The sequence below is a fragment of the Sylvia atricapilla genome, chromosome Z (assembly GCF_009819655.1).
Source record: "Sylvia atricapilla isolate bSylAtr1 chromosome Z, bSylAtr1.pri, whole genome shotgun sequence".
Lineage (NCBI taxonomy): Eukaryota > Metazoa > Chordata > Aves > Passeriformes > Sylviidae > Sylvia > Sylvia atricapilla.
In genome coordinates, this window is record NC_089174.1 from 57530179 (window position 1) to 57550930 (window position 20752).

The following is a 20752-nucleotide window of genomic DNA, read 5'->3' on the forward strand; positions in this document are numbered from 1 at the left end:
AGGAGGCACATTATTGGTCCATAGGGCTGACACCTCTCCCATTGGCTAAATAACAGAAATAGCAAATGACACCTGCTATTATGGGAAAGGAATATTGTTTGCACAAGTTTTTTTGGGAAAAAGAAAACTGTTTAAAAGTTTCTCTTGGGAAGAGCTAGCAATTCTCAGGCTCAGAAAATATTGGGTCCATAACACAGTGTTTGTTATCTTTAATACTGATAACATAGATGTGCTTTTGAACACAGTGTTACTAGTTGTTAAATATGTCTTGGAGTTTTCTGTTTGATATTTGTATTGTGAGTGCCAGAAATTAATAACTAGACTTAAGCATATCCTAAGAAATATGGGGCGCTACTATTACCTTCTTACTACATTCTTTAACTGAATATATTTCAGAAACAAAGATGCAGTAAATCAGATGGCTGTTTGCCCTGCAAAGTCTGTAGAGGCTTCACAGTGTACTTCAGGGACACTTCAACATCAAGAGGTAAAGTAAATATTTGTTTCTCCTATTTGACCAGAATACTAACATTGTTCTGGATAGAGAAGGACCCTGTCTGCTTAGGAAATACAGTAAAAGAGGAAGAAACCCATAGAAAAGAAAATTGAGATTTTAGTAAAGTTACTAAATTTAGTACAGCTCTGATCAATTTTGTTTCATTCTATATTCTTCTATACTATGAAATAAGTCTTATATTCCCATCAGTAGGGTTTTAGAAGTTTAGATGAAACTAGAAAATAAGCAGACTCACTTTAAATGTGTGTACACTACTTTCTTCTGGTGCAAAATGTTGGATATACTCACTTACAGTTGCATTTTCTTTTTCTCTTAGATTGATATCAGTGTTGCAAACTCGAGTGCATTTTCTTACTTGAATTCATGTAAAAACATTCAGTATGTGGAACTTCCTAAGGTATGTACTGAATTTACATCACTCACATTTTTATTCAGTAGCCATTCAATTTCATAATGCTGTCCCTCTTACAGCAAACAGTGTCTTAGTTACTAGAAGTCAAAAAAGAGGTTTCTAGAGATCTACTCCTCTTGTTTGGGATTGGACTCCAAAGTTTCCTTCACAGAAGGTCTGGTTTTGATTTGCCAATTGCTTTGTATATCTGGAAGAAGTATTCTCTTGTTCCATTTGCTGGACTTTTTATAACCATCTACTAATGGTTCCTCAGGAAAAATCAATGCCTTGATTGTTCAAAGTAAAAACTGAATCACAGTTTACATTGTAAGTTTCAAAGGAGTGGGTTTGCATTTGGAAGTGTTTCATATTTGTCTTGGTAGTCAGTATACTGTTTGTAGGTTGGCAGAATCTACTCCTGAAACAGTTTAAAACAAAAATATTTGTGAAACCTCAGACTTCATGTGCCAGCAGGCTTCACTAATCTTTAGTGATTGTATTCTAACATTCTGATGTCACATACTTAACCATTTATATTTTTGTTTGCCCCAGGATCAAGGAGGCTTTGGAATTGCCATTAGTGAAGAAGACACAACAAATGGAGTAGTTATTAAAAGCTTAACAGATCATGGTGCGGCTGCAAAGGTGTGAGAACATTTAAAATCTGATTAGGAAATGAAGGACGTTTTTTGGAATAGCATCCATTGTTCATATTTTTATTTTATGTTTTTTCAGGATGGACGTATCAAAGTTGGAGATGTGATTCTGGCTGTGGATGATGAAATTGTTGTGGGATATCCTGTAGAAAAGGTGCTTCTGAAACATCCCAAATGTTACAGAAAGCACACTGCTTAATGTAGGAGGTGATTGTGTCTTAAACTAGTGAGGTTCTCATTATACTTAATTTTCAAAGCTGGCTAAAAAAACAAAGATCTTGATATGGAAACTACTGCAAAATAATCTGAAGCCTAAATTTACAGCTCAGCTGTTATTCTACATTAATGCATTACATCAATCCTCCTCTCTCTGCTTCGAATGTGATATTACTTTCCCTCTGGTTCAGACCTGATGACTGAGAGACATTTAGTAGTGGAATAAAAGCCATGAACTATTGCTCAATAATGGCTCTGCATAGTTAGTCCACTTTAAAAGTGTGAGAACCAGTAAAACTAATATGCATAAATTTACACGAGTGAATTGTATCAGGGTAAATCAAGACATAAACTGTGCTTACGCTTGGGAACTGTCTGTAGTAACAGCCTCATTATATTCCAAGCATAGTATTTCAAACCTTTGGAGAAAAATATCTCCATTCCTAAATAACAAGATTTATTTCTAGCTTCCAGCTCTGCAAACTCAGTTTGGGTTCTGTAGTAAATGAAGGAGGCCTTTATTCTAGCACCTGCCTTGCTACCATGAAAAGGGATTCTTTAGGAGTGAGTAGATTACTTTCTGTTTGTTAAAGGGCAATTAGGAGAGCATCAGTCTCACTCTTTGATGTACTGCTGTCTCTGAGGCAGTAAACAAGTAAGAGATAGGGGTAGGTAAGCTTTGTAAGAACGGAGAATGAGTAAGTAATTTCTGAAAATATCTCTACTGAAATGTAAAGTCTCAAGAGGATTTGGCATCTTTTCTGTAAGATGGTAATTAATTTTGAAGGGTTTTCAGTATCTCTTTGAACTAGATTTTGTGTTACACCCTTCTCTCCTGTCCATATTTAGGGTCTATTTTCAGGTTTTTCTTCTAGAATGACTGTAACACATTTCTTTAGTTTAGTAGATATTTTGGCATTGACTTCTGTGAGATAAGAATTGGCTCCACCCAGCATTAAAAGGCAATATTTCTGCTTCTCTAATATTTGCTATACAATATAGTGTTTTGTCTAGAGAAGCCATTGAAAGACTGCAGTATTCTCATTTAGTATAGTTTGACAAAGTTTTGTGGAAAAAAAATCAATATTTTTGTTCCTTCCTTATGAGAAAACCTTCAGGATTGTGACTAGTAGCTCCAGTTTGCAGAGCTGTTATTCTGCTTTATATTTGGTTTGCAACTGAACAATCTGGTTACAATTTTCATAGGCTTTTCTCTTCATCATTCAGTTTATTAGTCTCCTGAAGACATCCAAATCTGTGGTGAGGCTTACAATCAGCCCAGCAGGGACAGATAATCTGACTACAGCACCAGCCTCTCCCATCACTGTCCCAGCAGAGAAGAGGAATATGCAACCACCAGCAGCAGCTGTCCCCGCTTCCAGTTCACCAGAACCAGAAGCAGTCAAAAGTAATGTTTTCTTTGTGTGTTTGTATTCACTGGGGTTGTAACATAAAAACAAAGACCCAGCTTGTAAGTTTTCCCTTTTTGTATGCACTAAGCTGTCTTCTGCATTTTCTAATATTCTCAGATTACATGTTTATGTAAATAAAGCATTGTGCCCCCATACTGAAAACCTCTTGCCCTCCTCTAGTAGAGGTGGGAGGATAAAGGGATTTCCTCCTCCATCTCAGACATGCAGCAGGTGCCTCTGTCCTGGTTGTCTAGAACTAAGTAAAGGGCATTCTTTTAAATGAATGTCATTTTTTGTGGAAAAAAGAGAATGGTTGATTGTCTTGCCATTTTATTAGTAGCCACACTTGACTCTTCTCCTTCAGAGTGGAGAGTCAAGATATTTCTGATGGATAATAGTTATGGATTAGGCAACACACTTTTAAGTTAATAATGACTCAAGTAATACACAGATCATATAGATGTTTAAATTAAATTATATCCTAAATAGAATAGGTTGTGAACAATATCTGTTTTGGCTGTCCAGACTATAGTCCAGGTACTTGATGGAATAAAAACTACAAGAGGCATGGCAAATAAAATACAGGATGTTATTCTCTGAGGAAGAGGGAAAACTGGCAGCAACATTTTCTATGGATTTTCTATTTTTCTGTCAGTGAACTCTGAAAAATGCTTTTTTTAAAGTCACTTCCATAATACTGAACTCCGTTACTGAAACCAGGATGTTTCATTGTTGTTTTAGACACAAGCAGGTCTTCAACTCCAGCCATGTTAACCTCTGACCCAGCTACTTGTCCCATCATTCCTGGATGTGAAACAACCATTGATATCTCCAAAGGGCGGACTGGTCTTGGTCTGAGCATTGTTGGAGGAGCAGACACTTTGCTGGTTGGTTGGAAAGATATATGTGTCACTCAAGTGAAATAACAGTGATGAAATTAAAGTCTGATAGAAGAGATTTTTTTTTCATATGTTTCTGTGGCATTTATAGAAAGATGCAAAATGAACAAAAATAAGAAAGCCCTTTCTAAAATTAAAAGTATAAATGAGCTTTTTAAATGTTTTGGTAATTTGTTCATCATGCATCTGATTTCCATTCCATCTGACTTATCATTGATGAATTTGAGTAACAATTTTCAATTACTTTTGGTTCAAAAGTTTTTGATGCCTGTTCTTTCAATATGCAATTATGTTGTTGTTTTTGTTGTCAGGGAGCAATCATTATCCATGAAGTATATGAAGAAGGAGCAGCATCTAAAGATGGACGACTGTGGGCTGGTGATCAAATACTAGAGGTATCGTGATTTCTTTGGCTGCTTTTGTTTTCATTGCTAGCTAAGCCTGTTGTATTTGTCTACTGTAAGGTACTGCACAATTTACCATTGTACGCTTTCACTGCAGGTGAACGGAATTGACCTCAGGAATGCCACACATGATGAAGCCATTAATGTCCTGCGACAGACACCCCAAAAAGTTCGTCTGACTGTGTACAGAGATGAAGCCCAGTACAAGGAGGAAGACATGTATGATGTGCTAAATATAGAGCTCCAGAAGAAGCCTGGTAAAGGCCTCGGGCTGAGTATTGTTGGGAAAAGGTATGTAATGTAGCTGGAGATTCAGTGTCTGGAACTTGTTTATCCAGTTTCTTTTGTGGTCTGGTGCTCAGATCCTGTGTGCTTGAAGGCCATGTATCTTATTTTTGTGCTTAAGCTAACCAGCCTTCCCTAGAGGAACTAAACCAGTGTTACTCAACGGAAAAAAGAGACAATGTTTATTGTGTTTGCAATAGCAAGCCATGAAGATGACTATCAAATGTAATGTAAAATTTGTGTGTGTATTTGCAGAAATGACACTGGTGTGTTTGTGTCAGACATTGTCAAAGGAGGAATAGCAGATACAGATGGGAGGTTGATGCAAGGAGACCAGATATTGACAGTGAATGGAGAAGATGTCCGAAATGCTAACCAGGAGGCTGTTGCAGCTTTGCTAAAGGTATTGGGAAAAGAGAAAGTGGATAAGAATGAAAAATTGAGATCCAGATTTTTTAAAGCTTTAACTTCATTCACACTGAGCTCAGACTGTTACTGTGATGTTAGTGAGATGAGTTTGGGATCCAAATTTTAGCTTCCTGAAATCTGGAGTGTTCAGATTTTGATACTTTGATAAAACTGGCAATAGTGGTCGTGCAGAAACCCATAATATTTATGAACATAGGGCTTATAGAAGACCTTTATAGAATACTATTACCTAAAACAACTGAAAACTTGACACTGTATTTTGTCGAACAAACTGATAGCTGGTTAACTGTCTCATACTTTAAGAAAGATATTCAGTACTGACTCCTAATGATGGGGAGTTCAGCAGAGTAGTTGTGCTAAAAGTGACTACTTTCATTTTGTTTGTAAACAAAACAGTTTGTTTACAAGGGGCCTGTAGTGATAGGACAAGAAGTAAAGGTTTTAAACCAAAAGAGTAAGTTTAGATTAGTTGTTAGGCAGAAATTCTTTAATGTGAGGATGGTGAGGCAATGTGAGGATGCCCAGAGAAGGTGTGGATGCCCCATCTCTGGAAGTTTACAAGGCCAGGTTAGATGAGGCTCTGAGTAACCTGATCTACTAGGAGATGGTAATTTTTATTTTTATTATATATGTTTTGTGCCACCTTTACATCCATTAAACAGTACAGTACATTTTTTTCAGTGATCAAGCATTTGGTATAAGAAACTGCTTTCTCAGAGTTTACTAAAGTAACTACCTGCAGCTGTTGGAGCCAACCTGTTGATAATTTTTTTTGTATCTGATATCCTTTCCCTGTTTCCAGTTCAGAATGAAGTCAGATATGCAATATTTCCTGTAGTCTGGCAGGAAGTCCAGCTGGTCAACCAGCTTGTCTGTTTTTCAGTCCAGAGTTTTAAGACATACTGCATAGTAAGGATTCCACTGAGTCATCATTTTCAATGGAAAACCATTTCACTGGAAAAAAATTAACACACACTAATTATAGCTGTCTCTTGAATACATAGGCACATGGTCATGCTTCTTAACACTCACATTCAGAGGTATATTTTTCCAGATCTTGAACTATTTCTTGAGGTTTTGGATTTATTGGGGAGCAGGGGTCCTGGAGTGGAGCAGTAGTCAGAAAAGGAGATAGGAGGACTTCTGTATTTTCAGCATGTGCCCATTAGTGAGAATGCCAGAACAGGGTCTGTGTTGTGACAGTGAACTTGTTAGAACTTACATGATAGTTTTTAAATTTTATTTAAGAACACAGCATTTCTTCTTCATATGGTGTACCTCTTGTCTGGATAAAAACGCCTTTTCATGTGGGAATTTTCTTTCATTTTGACAAGCATTTTTGAGTATCTAATTGAAGATGCTTTGTTTCCATTTACCATTTGTATATTCATGTTTTAAGTTCTTCATCATTGCTCAGTAGTACTTGTAGTTAATTTTCATAGCCCTGAGAAATGTTTTAAAATACCTTACACATAGTTTAAGTGGAATAAAACATGGTCACTTACATGCAGGCAGTCACTATTCCCTGTTCGAGTATTCATTCAGTTTTCATTCATGAGAGTAGCATCTAGGAGTGAATTCTCTTGAACACTCTAAAATGTATTTTACAAAAAATTAATTTATAATCTTTGGAAAATTCCTGCGTATTTTAAGTAGAATGGGAATGATAGAATTTGTCATCAGTCTGAGAATTCTGTTCATGAAGTGGTTTTTTTTTTTGAAGTGTCCCCTAAAGTATGTGAAAGGACTATCAGCTTTTCCCATCACTAGACTTAATGGATCTATCAAATGGAAGAATTTAGGAACAGAGAGACAGGTGTAATAAAACTAAATGGGAATCAATTTATTCATGAGTTCCATTGCAAAGTATTACCTCCTACTCTCACACATAATTTTAAAATTTCGTTTGTGGGTTTGTTTATTGTGAGGGTGTGGTAATTTTAGGTAGTTCCTCAGTTTTCCACTCTGAATAAGAGTTTTCCATATGGTTTGATACAACTAAGTTCATATAAGCAAAGAAGAATGGTTTTACCTGAGCTTTGATCAAGTCTTTTCCAGGACACTGAGAAGTCAACATTATTTATAAAATAAAAAGTGATTTAGTAGTAAATCTTTTTTAGTGTCACCCCTAAGAGAATAGCAACAGGATATGAGGTTTTGAAACCTTGTTTGAATGGATATGTCTGGTTGGTTTTGATGTGTTGGCCTATTACTGTGAATTTTTCTGACAAATGCATGAATCTCTCTCAGGAAAATAAAGTTAAAAGAGGATAAATAAAGGCAACCTCATGTGTTATTAAATTCATTGAATGCAGAAGTCTATGCTTACAATTTCCCAGTGAAAGAAAACAATCAAAATAGCAACAAAACTCAATTTTCTATACATTGCAGATTGATGTCTTCTCTTGACACTACTTGTATTATGTTGAAAGTCTAACTTTTTTAGCTTTGTGATAATAACTTTTCTGTTTTTTTCAAAATAATGTCTTGATATTTAATTGCAGGATGAATTTTCTCCTGACATATGCATTTCATGTAGACATGTGAATACTCAATAATGTAGTAGTTAAAATCTTAAAGGCTAGAACTTTCCAGTGTGCAGTCAGTCAATATCACCCAGCTTATTGCGGGCAGTCAAGATGCAAAAAGTTCACTTAAACTAGACATTTAGGACATTTTCTGCCCAAAATTTCTTAGTTAAATTTATGTCTATCCAGAGTAACAGAAAATTTAAAAAGTTTGAGAGAGATGATTGACTTCCAGTTTAATTACCATGTTCTCAGTCATATCAAGAGAAATAATGATTAAGACTTCCAAGGTGTTACACTATTTTTAGTTTATATTATAAAAATTGTATGTTGACATTGCAGTTCAGAAGCTATTCCTTATTAGGTGCAATGTAATACAGTTAGTCCTCTTGTGTGATTCTCATGTCTGCATTGTAATACTGATTATTCCAGTACAAAAAAATACCCTTCTCAGTACTGGGTATCATGGTGTACTTTTGTGTGTGTCACTGGTCCTGCCATGAACTCTCTGCAAAGTGTTCATTACCAGATTGCTCGTCCATCATTCTTCCCTCTGTCCATGTTTTTTTTTTTTTTCTTCTTCCACTTTCTAGAATGTCACTTACAATATTGTAGGTTTTACTCTTGTTAGACAGAAAACATTTGTTACAAGTAACTATTTTTTTAGTGTTCTTTAGGTACAGTAAGACTAGAGGTTGGAAGAATAAAAGCTGGGCCTTTTCACTCTGAGAGGAGAACATCCCAGAGTAGCCAGGTATGTAAGTATAAAACTGCTTAGTTTAAGAGAAATAATGTTAGACAATGAAAGCAAATGGAAAGATTTGTTTTGTGATCACAATTATTTTTCACATACCTGATTCGAGATGGAAAAAAATTTACAGCTTTTCAGTAGCCATTTTGTGTGTTCAGTTTAGCAAAGTATATTTGTTATATACAGGTTATATACAGTATAGCAAAGTATATTTGTTATAGACAGGTTCCAGCGAAAAATATAATCCAGAAATTACTTTGCTCCAGGCTCCAGCCTGGAAGTATGGAGAACTCCAATTCTCATCAATACCAGAAGAAGCTAGAGTCAATGTTAAACCTCTTAGTTAATTTCAGAGTAGTTGGCATGCAGTGGAATATTGCTTCAGTAAGCTTAGGGAGTTTTTCCATTCCTTGCATGTTCTTTACTGTAACCTTGCCTGCCAGAAGCAGGAAACCTGTGCTTTTTCCATCAGACTTCTCTTACTTATTTTATGGTTGGTCTGATGGTGGATTGTTAAGACAATTTCATGCATCAATTTCTGCATTTGAAAGTATCTTCCGTGCTATAGCAGCTTACATTGTGATTGTTTCCAGTAGGAGCTACAGTTCTGAAAGCTCACAAATTACCTTAAAATCTTCCTTTGGTTGTGAACTGGGGATGAAAATTATCCCCAGTTATAAAAAAACCATAATAGAATCTACTATTAAATATAAATAGTTTTAAGACATAATTAAAATTCAAGTGAGCAGGTTAAGACTAGATAAGACTGACATTTTAGGCTCTCTTCAGAATTAGTATTGCTAAACAACATGAAAACACGCAGACTCTGGCTGGTCTTATTCTAAGATGAAGTTCACAGTATTGAATGTTTTGAAGAGTGTGTCACAGTCAGTGAACTATTCTCCTCACTAAGGAACCATGTTGTTCCTTTACTTGCCCTTCAAGAAGAGTGAAAATCTTTCTGGAAATTATGCAGGTCAAGTTGAGTGGAGAGCCTAATCTTAGTTGTAGTTGACGCAGTTGGTAAACAATTGAGAGCCCGCATGAGGAGTACTGAGATCTGTCTTTTGTGTTCAAAACTTGTACCACAAGTACTGTGATACTTGCGGCTAACTTGCATTAGAAAAGCTCCGTAAGGTGCAGATACCAGGACCTTATTGGGCCCTCAGAAGAAGCACTTCAAATCTTTGCATGGGGTTGTAGAAATACGATCTCTATTGGTCTTATGATGCATCAAAAAAGAGCCACCTACAGTGACCAAAATTTTGCAGAGTTCTCTGACTCGGTTTTAACTGGCAAAGAAAAATAAAATACTGCAGAAAAAATAAACTGAATATGGCAAGTTACAGTTTTACTTTTAGTACCTGCGTCAATGAAGCTCCTCTCTAATCCCACTCTAACATTGTGTGTAGGTCAGTGAAGGAAGTGGCAGTCTCTCGTCGTTCAGTTTCCCAGTTTCTGGGTCCAGTGCGCCTGAGGTCTTTGAAAGTGGCCTAAAGAAAAATACCAGTAAGTTGGAGAGTTTTTTTGGTGCTTTCAGTATTTTATGCATGTGAACTGGTAGCTGAGATCTTTCTGTTAAAAAGTTATAACTATGTGATGTAGGCCTCAAAGTGATTCCTTAGTCAGTAAAATGCTGTGGAAGCAGTTACTACTAAGTACATCATATATGTATTGTAGTAGCTCTTTATAAAAGAAACTAGCAACTTCTTATATCAGCAGTTTAGCTATTGACAATCTGAGTCATAATTTTGTATTTAATCTAAATATATCATATGACTAGGTGTCTCATTCATAGAAATACTGATAGAGTTGGAAAAGCTGTCTCATGCTTACATTTAGATCAAAGTTATTTCTGATCAAAGTACTGCTAGAAAGTAATGTTTTTCATCTGTTGTATTTGAGCATGCTTAACAGTCTTATTCCAAAAGTTATTTAAATGGAAAAAAATTCTATCACCTATTCTAGAAGTATTTAAATTTGATAATTTTAATGATGGCCCATTATGATGATAATCAAAATCAGATTAAAATGTATATGACAAAGAAGCAGAAACTTAGAATCATCATAGTGATTTGGATAACTTTATTGGAAAAGTTTTCTAGGAATGCTAGTTTAACTTTTTTTTTTTTTAATTTATTTTAATTCATTTGACAGCAGCTTCTGAAATACAGGGACTAAGAACAGTTGAAATAAAAAAGGTAAGTTGTAGCATGCAGTGGCATATATCAGGAATAGATTTTGTAGATGTTGTCAATAGGTGTCTTTATAGATTGAAAGAAGTCTAGGCCTATTCATTGCTTTAGGAAAGGAAATAAATTTGTCTGTCTTTTCAGTTCAGGACTATATGATCTCCACTGCCTGTATTTTTATGTAAGGTAGTGTGGCTTACGCTATCATGTTTTGCGAATTATGTTGAAAGCAAAAGATGGAAGAGATATGGGGACCTAGTTTTATTGTTATGAGATTGAGTTAAATGCAGACTCTCTTTTGGTCAAGTCAGAGGAATTGTACCAAATTTGGAAGGCTTTTTTTTAGTATTTGATATTTTTCTTCACACATATTTTTAATGAGTAGCATGACAGCTGTCAGGTTTTCAAGTGTGAAATTCAGTTACCTTGATTATGCATGTGAGCTTAGTCACAAACTGTATCTGATTTTCAAAAATATTTATATTTATTTATCTTTGCTTGGCATCTGGTTCACATGGATTGATTACATGGATTGTATTCAGCCATTCATTTTTTACAGTAGAATCTACAAATACCAGTTTGCAATAGCAGTTTTTACAGTGGGGTATTTGGGTGTGGAGCAGTGGTAAAAAGTTGGCTTTGCTCTTCAACTTTTGGGCACTAGGGGAAGCATAAAAATTAATTCTAGTCTTCAGGAGATTCATAATAGAATATACATATAGACAGTACTAAGGACAGCAATCCCATCTCACTGATTTTCCTTACTCAGACCTCTGTGCTGACATTGTCAGGTGCTGAATTCTTTAATTATTTAGTTTGGTTAAGATAAAACATACAACTAAATCAGCAACTTTTCACCTACCACTGAGAAAAATAAACATCAATTCTGGTCTCTGCTTTCTTGAAGTGATGCAAAGCAAATAGGCTTAAAAACTAATTTGACACAGGAATTCTAATTTGCATAAAATAGGAGGTTTAGCGATCTTTTGAGGTAAGCCTACAAGTCTCTGTGTTTATCTTCCCAGAAAAATCTAATCCTTTTTTCATTACTATAACAGAGCCCTGCAGATTCACTAGGAGTGAGCATTGCTGGAGGTGTAGGAAGTCCTCTCGGAGATGTTCCTATATTTATTGCCATGATGCACCCGAATGGAGTTGCAGCTCAGACTCAGAAATTACGAGTAAGTTAATTGTTAAGAAGGCTGTAAAGATTGCATGAGTAATGCACTGTAATTACTCTCGACAGGCAGTAAACCAGCAGTTCAGTGATACAGTCATAAGTGCTTCTGGCTGTTGAAAGAATTCTTGCTGAATTCTTGGATTGATGAAAGAATTCTTGGATTGATGAAAAAGGAACTCAGATTCTACTCAGGTAGCATGGGAAAGTGTAATTGCTGGCATGTGCTTACTTAAGAAAGGAGGTCCTAAAGCTGTATTGGATCTTGGAGTTAGTCAGCTTGTGAAAATTAAAAGCATAGAAAGTGATTCAGAAGAATGCATTCTATAAACAGGTGCCACTGCTGAGTGAAGTGATCATTCCTACAAATGTAGGTGTACAGTCTGTTTTGTATCTGATGTTTCCTGTGCTTAGGACAGAGGGAGTACATTTTAGGGTGGGGGATTTTATCTGAAACTGCACTTAAATACATGTTGTACTTAAATCCAGTCTGCATCAAAGGTGGTTGAATTTGACTCAGGTTTCTTGGAAAATGTTATTTCAAGATGCAGAATCTTGGATGATAATTTGCTACTTCAGTCTGTCTGTCTCCAGGTGACATGCAGAATGCATCTCTGTTTTTTAATATGCGTATTTCTAGAGTTTTAGGATCATTTCTATAAAGCATCAGTACTTTTTACACTGATTACACTAAACCGGTGAAATTTGCTAATTCTGATGTTGAATTACCTGCCTTCGTACTGGGTCATTTTGTAGTTCTTCTATTGTTGAAAGTGACAAATTTATGTAACTAAGTTAGATACTTTACATTTTCTTTTGTAGGTTGGGGACAGGATTGTTAGCATCTGTGGAACATCTACCGAGGGCATGACTCATTCCCAAGCTGTTAATATCTTAAAAAATGCTTCAGGCACTATTGAGTTGCAGGTAAAAAATCCTCAGTGACATTTTGAATATTTTCTGAATACTGTTTTGCCAGCTGCTACATTGAACTATTTTAGTGTCAGCATTCTTATATCATTGATTTCCAACCTCTTTTTCTAGGTTGTAGCTGGAGGAGAAGTGAGTGTCATAACTGGTCAGCAGCAGGATCCACCTACATCCAGTCTTTCATTTGCAGGACTAACTTCAACTGGCATTTTTCAGGATGATTTAGGGTCAGTAACAATAGAATGTACAGCATTTGTAGCCTGTTACTTTAGATGATATTTAACCTATAAATGTTAAAATTCTAGGAAATAATGGATGACATTTTTTGCTTAATCACTATTAACTTATTTGGTATATGTATGACCTGTGGGTCATAGGTCCTCTTTTGTGTTTTTCATGAGGCAATCTGCTCTGCAGCAAATTTTTTGGACTCTCTGTAGGGTTGTGATTTCTTCTACAGCCTCTATTGTTTCACTGAGTTTGAGTAGCTGGGACAAACTGATACACACACACATTCTCTTTTCACTGTTGTGTCTGTGTTTTCATAGCATGCTCTCTAGTGTTGGGCTATCAGGAGTGCCGCATGTTTCTGGTATACAAGTTACACTGCTTCTGGTATTCTGCAAGGTGCATTATGGTAACAAGTTTTGCATCAAACTCTGTCATAAGTCTGAGGCGTTTTTTCTTTTAGTAATGAGGAAGGAGAAAAAGGATTCTTTAGTCACATATACCTACTTCAAATAGTAGAATTCCAAAATTTCTTAGTATCAAAGTATATGTGGAGAAATACACCTATAAATGATCTGTATAATAAACACATATGTACAAATACACAGTCATCTATTAGGAGAGAAGCAATTAAACCTTAATAGCATAAATTATTTGAGGTAATTATAGATTTTACAAGATATTTAAAATAGATGTTATGGAATCTGGAGATACTGGCAATGCCTTTGTACTTCATTAGTAAGTACTGCTGGTGGCACATAGCAGCCATAACTATGCCCTGAGCTGTGTATTTGAAATAGCTACTTTTATATAATATAGTCATTAGGTAGCTTACAGCATTTTACATTAACCGAAATGACCAGTTCTTTATAATAAAAGTATTTGTAGTTATAGTGCAAAAGGAAATGTATTGGTTAGCTTAAAAGGAGTAATGTTTTTTTATAGAATATTCTACATTAAATCCGAAGTTGAGACAAAATACTCATTTCCCTTTCTTAGACCTCCTCAGTACAAGACCATTACTCTGGACAGAGGACCAGATGGCCTTGGCTTTAGCATTGTGGGTGGCTATGGCAGTCCTCATGGAGACTTACCCATTTATGTGAAGACAGTGTTTGCAAAGGTAGGTGGAAATTTGTTCAATCAATCCATTTATTGGTTCACTGCAGTTATTGTTCTAAATCATGGCCTGGATTTACAGTCAAAAGAATGTTACTCACAGCTTTTCCTTTTTAGTGCAGAGGCTGATCAAAATGTGCTTGCAGCATTTGAAGGCTGTAATCTCAAAAGATTGAGAATTTCCAAATATACATGATTCAACCTATTAGCAGAGTCTTGTCCACCTCTCGCAGCTGGAATTATGTAAATACTTAGAATAACCTCTCTTGCCTTATATTTAGATTGTGTTTACTTCAGGTAGTAGAGGGAGATATTTTATTGAACTCAGACTGGACCTTCAGAGAAGTTTCAATGCTTACCTGGATTTTATTGTTGGATGGCTCTAGGAAGCAGCGAAGAGTCAGAGGAAACTGGAATCACGAATGCTAAATTATTATGGCAATCAAAGTATAAAGCTATCTTTTACACCACTTGGTGAAAAGTTCTCCAGCTCTTGAAAATGTTACTTCTAAAATACTAGGGTTAAAATCATACACTAGCTGGAAAAACAGAGTTAAGAGAACCAAACGATCATATAGATCCAATTTCTAGATGTGGAACTTAACTGGGCAGGGCATACTGCATAATTAGCAGTCTTCTCAACAATTGTCTCTGTATCCCTGAAAATCAAAAATATTGCAAGGGTGTGGAGGTGGGCGGAGCCCCGGCTGCTCTGCCCTGGAGGGAGCCAAGCTGAGGAGTCAAGGAAGAATTTCACAACTTCAGCCAGAGCTCCTAAGACAAAGACAAACCTCCTAGCCACGGCGACCTGGCTGGAGACCCACAAGGCCCCTCGGGATTTTATGTAGATCTGTTACAGTTGATTGGTTCTGTACCCTTTTCCTCCCACCCTGGTGTCCCATAAAAACCCCTGAGTTTCCTCTGGTCAGCAGAGGCTCCTCGTCCCTGGATCCCTTTCGCTGGTACCCTCTCAATAAAGTACCACCTGCAGAAATTCCATACGAGACCTCTCTCTCTCTCACCACAGCCGGCTAAAAGAGGGGCTAACTCACAGGGGCATAAGCTAAGAGCACTGGGCTGAAATCACTGAAAGCTGAAATCACTGAGCTGAAAAATCACTGCTCTGCCTGCTGCTGAGAAGCCCCTCCGCCAGCTGAGGAGCGCCCTGACCCCCCAAGGAGCTGTTTCTAGCGAGACATCCTTTGGGGTGGCTGTGGCTCTCTGGGTCCCAAGCGGCGGACCCCATCCACCAGCTGGCATACAAGGGGTTTTCTTTTCAGGATTGTGTCTCACGAAGAAAAAGAAATGCATGAGTCCACAGTTGCTTCTTTTATCGTTCCAGGGTGCAGCAGCAGAAGATGGACGCCTCAAGAGGGGGGATCAAATCATTGCTGTGAATGGGCAGAGTTTAGAAGGGGTGACCCACGAGGAAGCAGTTGCTATTCTGAAAAGGACAAAAGGAACAGTCACTTTGACTGTATTGTCATGAACTGGCTGCCTGATGGGTTAGGACCAATACGGCAATATCATTTACTCTCCATATTGGTTAAGAGAATAGAAATATTTGTGTAGTCTTCTTGCTCTTTTCAGCTTCACAGGACTGTGTTGCAGAACTGAAGAAAAGTAACATTTAACCATATTTTTGTATACATTAGAAGTACTTCTATTCCTGTCAAACCACTGGGATGAAGTTTTGTCAACTATGGAAACAAATGGATATTTTTCCTATTAGTAAGTCGCCACAAAAAAAAAAATGTTTTCATTAATAACCACACAAAAAAACTGAAGTGTTTTGATAAGAGACTTTGGATATTTGAGTAATATTGGAAAAATGATAAATTCACCAAGTCAGCAAGGGTGTTGCATGGGTAGCAGTAGTCAGAAAACAGGAATAAGGTTATTGAAGAAAGAAAGTATTTGGGAGATAAGGGAAAAAGTATGTAATCTGGAGGCAGATGGTTAATGGACTAAATGGTTCTTTGGAACTAGATGATTTTTAAGGTTCCTTTCAACCCATACTGTTCACTCACCATATTATTTCAAAATGCTCAGGTAGAAGGAACTCATCTGGTGACTTGGGTGGATTATCTTGCTTGTCTTTTTATGCATTTAAATTTAGTAAGTCATGGTGTATCTGGAAAAAAAAAAAAAAGAATAACACTGTGTTCCACTTGACTTAGATTTGAGAGTTTCATTATTTTGGCAGCAGTTGGCAAGGGGGTGTTGGTAGTTTTGGTTTTTATTTGTTTGTTTTGTTTGTGGATTTTGTGGGACTTGTGCTCAGGGCTGAAAAATCCATTACTAGTGGAAGCTATTCCTGGTGATTGAGAATGCCCAGAAACTGCAGTATTAGAAGAACTAGGCTTTTAAAATAGGAATATTTTATAGTCTATATGGGTGAAAACAACTTTCCTAATATGAAGTGTCTGTAAGCGAAGGTTGTCCTCTTCTAACGTGCAAGACTACATACAGGTTCAGTGCAGATATTTCTGCAAGCTGCTTGCATCAGACCTCTGAACAAACTTCTCAGAGCAGCTCTGCTTAGCTGCACCAGATGTCTGGATATTGCCAGTGTGGAGGGAGTTGATATTAATGGTGTTGCTGCCATTATCACTAGCAGCAGAGTCCTCCTTGAACTGAGGAGGCATACAACCAGGAGTAATGGGGTTGAGGATGGGTAAAGACCTGAAAATGCCTCACAGTGGAGGTGAGTAGTAAGACAGCAGTGAAGGTATTGCATCAGTGATAATCAGAAGAGGAGCTTTGACAGCTACAACTATTATTTTGGGGATATTAATTTTAGAGGCACAGATAAAAGTGTCTAGTAAGTACAATGCAATCATGGAGCTGTTTTTAGATCAGCAGTGTGGTCAGTAAATGCATCACTTTCTTATCACTAAAACTTTATCTAAAAGCTGCACTCTATGAAAGACTTAGCTAATTGTAACCTGCCGGCCTTTGCCTACCATGCTCTTAGGAATCTGGCAGATAAAGCATGCTTTTCTCATGTTTTCTTTTCCTGCAGAAAAGTTTATCTGAGTCTTTTGAGCGAGGAAGATACCAGTCAAACTAGTATGCTATTTAGCAGTAGCATGCTTTGTGTTAGCAAAAATTGAATTTTAGCAAGAAGGCCACTATTTCAACTATCACTTAAGAGAAATATGAACTGAAATGCAGGCAATGGTCAGGTCATTATTAGGGGATGATACAAAAGACAAGCATTCATTTTAGTGGGTCACTAAAGCAGTATTAGGAGTGTCTGTCAAATAGTATTAACAAATTGATAGCTATGTGTATGTGAATTAACAAAAAAACTTCACTCTCTTTGTCGTTCTAACTATTCTAGAAGTTACACTGTAGTAGGCTAAGATGCAATTAACTAGATTGTACCATTTCTGGATGCTGCTGTTACTGAATTGCTTTTGTACTTATTCCTTGCATAGAGTGAGAAATGCCTACATTAGAGTATGTAAAATCACTTTAAATAGCATCTATATTTGTAACAGAAGTAGTGTACAGCTATTTTGTTACGGCTCTTGTGTCACAATGGGGGATTTAAATTAATAAATTCCAAACTGTCATGATGAAGTAAAGTTCTGGGTGTGTTTCTGGTTGCTTTATAATGGCATGCTTACATTATTCATTCTCGTGCAAAAGATTAATTCAAAACAATTTAATAATTAAAGAAAGGCATTACTCTTGATGTGAACCTTGAAGTATCTGCTAAAAGTTGATTTTTTTTTAAAGATTTTATCTCCATTTGTAAACTCTTAGCAAATTCATGATACTGTGAAGCTGTCTTGCTCTTTTGTAACAGAAAGCATTTATCATTGTTAAAAAAGCATTCTTTCACGCATGGGATCTGCCATAAGGGACAAAAATAGGGGGCCATGGAGCTTGGGACTCAGAGAACAGGCTCTCCCGCAAGCCCCATACCAGGAAGCTGTTGCATGAGCTCTCTTTTGTGGTTGCCATGCACTGGGCCATGTAGTAATAAACTTTTCAGGCTTAGGATGTTTGGTTTTATCATTTTGTATTCGATGCAGTTTTTCAGTCTTAGTCCTGTAAGATGCTAGGTACTGTGGCACAGTTCTACCAAGTTTTATGGTTTTGGTTATATTTTTTCCATGTTACTGTGTTACAGGTTCAGAAGGGTCTGGCATCTTAAAGGCTGCATCCCATTTTCTGGTCAGATATCCAGCCCTTTCTTTTAACTTTGCTTAACTCTCAGCTATTCATTGCTGAGGTGTAATCAGAGTGATATTAATGAAAAGGTCTTTAGTATTAGAGTGGTATTAATGAAAAGAAGTGTCACTTTATGAAAGCATGGGTCTGGACAAAGGACAGCTGATTCATAGGAATGCACATTTCATTTCTTGACAGTGAGCAGGTATTGTTGGCATGGCTGCTTTTCTGTTCATTGCTCTGTTAGATTTTATTTCTGGGTTAGCTTTATGATAGCAGTAGTATTGTTAATTCTCAGCTGGGAGAAGGGTTGGAATTTAATAGCTATTGCTGATCCTCTTTCCTTCACACTATTCAATCTCTTTTTATAAGGAAGAAAAAAAAATAATAAGAAGAAGCTTTATATTTTATAGATCTAGATGAAGAAAAAAATGTTATCTTTGTTGTTCAGTGTCAAGATGTTTTGTTTTGCTGACAGAGACTTGCAAGTAATGTGGAAGTACTTAGTACTTTTACTAGTGTTTTGCAGAGAAAGCCTTACCTCAAAATGGGAGTGACATCGGAAAGAGGCATTTGTTAGATTTCTACACACACCTTTTCTTGCTTTTTAAAAACAAATAGTTTGAAGCATTTAAAATACTCCTCTGTAGAAGGCACTTCTATTTTAAGCTCTAATTGAAGTGACTAAGATTTTATTTTCTTTACAAATGTTATTAAAACTGTAAATATTTGTATTAGTAAACAGTTTTGCCATCAGCATATTCAACACCTGCAGTGTGGATTTGTCTTTTGTAAGAAAAAAAAATCTTTTTTCTGGTCATCATGCATGTTCCTAAACAGACACGTAGATCTTTAACATAATGTGTTTTAGTCCATAGCCAGTGTTGCACGGTAATGCATTAACTTACGAAGTTTGGCCACTGTATTCATGGAAGTGGTGACAATGACAGGTAAGAAGATCCAATTCAAACACTTGAGAAGAATACGCCTAATGGAAAAGGATGGTTTTGGTTATATTTTTTCCATGTTACTGTGTTACAGGTTCAGAAGGGTCTGGCATCTTAAAGGCTGCATCCCATTTTCTGGTCAGATATCCAGCCCTTTCTTTTAACTTTGCTTAACTCTCAGCTATTCATTGCTGAGGTGTAATCAGCAATGGTTCCTATGATCCTACTCTCCTGTTATAAAATCTTCCTAAGCTTTCTACTCCTAGTGAAAATGATTGTTTGAAATGGATGGAAAAAAGGTAGATGCTGCTTCTCTTATTTCAGTAGAAAGGAGATTAAATTCTGGTAAGATATTAATTCTAAAAGCTGTGTATACTTGAGCTGAAAATAACAGAATTTTCCAAACTAAATTCTTAGTTTTCTACTGGAGATTTTTTTGTTCAGTTGCAGCAGCAGATTGGTTTATGAAAGTAAGCCAAGCAGGTTTTTACTTATTGTTTCTCTTCAGCATTCTTTCTATTTGGTCTATTGTTTTTGATCTTCATATAAATAGTTTAAATATGCAACTTTTTTTATTACATCAAAGGAGTGCTTGAATCACATACAAAAACAACTTACCTATTTTTATGACTGCCAGTACTACACTGGATTTTTTCAGTGCTTGCAGTTATATGTCCAGTCTGTCCATAGGCAGACAAGAGAAGGCTTTTTCTCTAAGAGGAGAGGCTTTCAATACGTTTACACTTGTTAGTATTTTTTGGTATTTCAGCCAGAAAATGCTGCACTTTGTTAAGTGAATTCAGTTTAGTTAAAAGTATGCTTTGACTGACCAGTGTAGACATTATACCTAAAAGAGAATGTATGTTCTTCTTGAGTATTTCTGTGGGATGTCAGTTGCCTTTTTTAGTCCTGTGCAGCACTGTTCAGCAACAGAGTGTCAGTTTGGTGTGTTTTCATAGTGTTTTGTTTATGCTTCTCCCTATCCACAGCCACAGAAGAGGGCATGATACCAAGACTCAGAGAATTGAGGACATTTGGTACATTAAATGATGCATTATCTATGTCCACTACTGTACAGCAAGCACTAAGGCTGAGGCACATGTAAGGTTGTTTCAGGCTCTAAATTTCAATTACATCGTCATCACAGGGATGCCAAAGCCACTGTGTCCAGCACTTCAAGGTTTCACATTATTGGCAATTTTACAAAAAGCAGTGGGAGCAGCATCTTGGGTTGTTAGTAGGAAGTAAGTTGCGCTGTTTTGGGGGGAATATTTATCAGAAACTGTCAAAAATGTGTACAGTTTGTTTTGACTGAAAAAAAAAATTATTCATTACTTGTTAAATGTGAATATGTCTGTTGGAAGTAGACCAATATTGCAAATGAGTTATAGATAGATAGATAGATAGATAGATAGATGGATCTCAATACAGTCCTAATTGTTAAAGTCGCAGATGTTCACTGGAATTCATTTTTGTGACTGCTGAG

At 36.5% G+C, this 20752-nt stretch overlaps 1 protein-coding gene across 1 annotated transcript in view; it reads left to right on the plus strand.

The window, feature by feature from the left end:
* Nucleotides 1-17727, plus strand: part of MPDZ (multiple PDZ domain crumbs cell polarity complex component) — a 91435-nt gene extending 73708 nt beyond the window's left edge. Inside the window, exons 30-46 of the mRNA XM_066339168.1 lie at nt 397-487; nt 834-914; nt 1461-1553; nt 1644-1718; nt 3008-3188; nt 3934-4079; nt 4403-4486; nt 4593-4786; nt 5036-5183; nt 8405-8491; nt 9901-9997; nt 10646-10689; nt 11739-11861; nt 12680-12784; nt 12902-13014; nt 14015-14138; nt 15477-17727. Of these exons, the coding sequence (XP_066195265.1) occupies nt 397-487; nt 834-914; nt 1461-1553; nt 1644-1718; nt 3008-3188; nt 3934-4079; nt 4403-4486; nt 4593-4786; nt 5036-5183; nt 8405-8491; nt 9901-9997; nt 10646-10689; nt 11739-11861; nt 12680-12784; nt 12902-13014; nt 14015-14138; nt 15477-15623 (1933 nt within the window). The 3' untranslated portion in view covers nt 15624-17727. The remainder of the gene's footprint in view (nt 1-396; nt 488-833; nt 915-1460; nt 1554-1643; nt 1719-3007; nt 3189-3933; nt 4080-4402; nt 4487-4592; nt 4787-5035; nt 5184-8404; nt 8492-9900; nt 9998-10645; nt 10690-11738; nt 11862-12679; nt 12785-12901; nt 13015-14014; nt 14139-15476) is intronic.
* Nucleotides 17728-20752: the final 3025 nt, after the last annotated feature.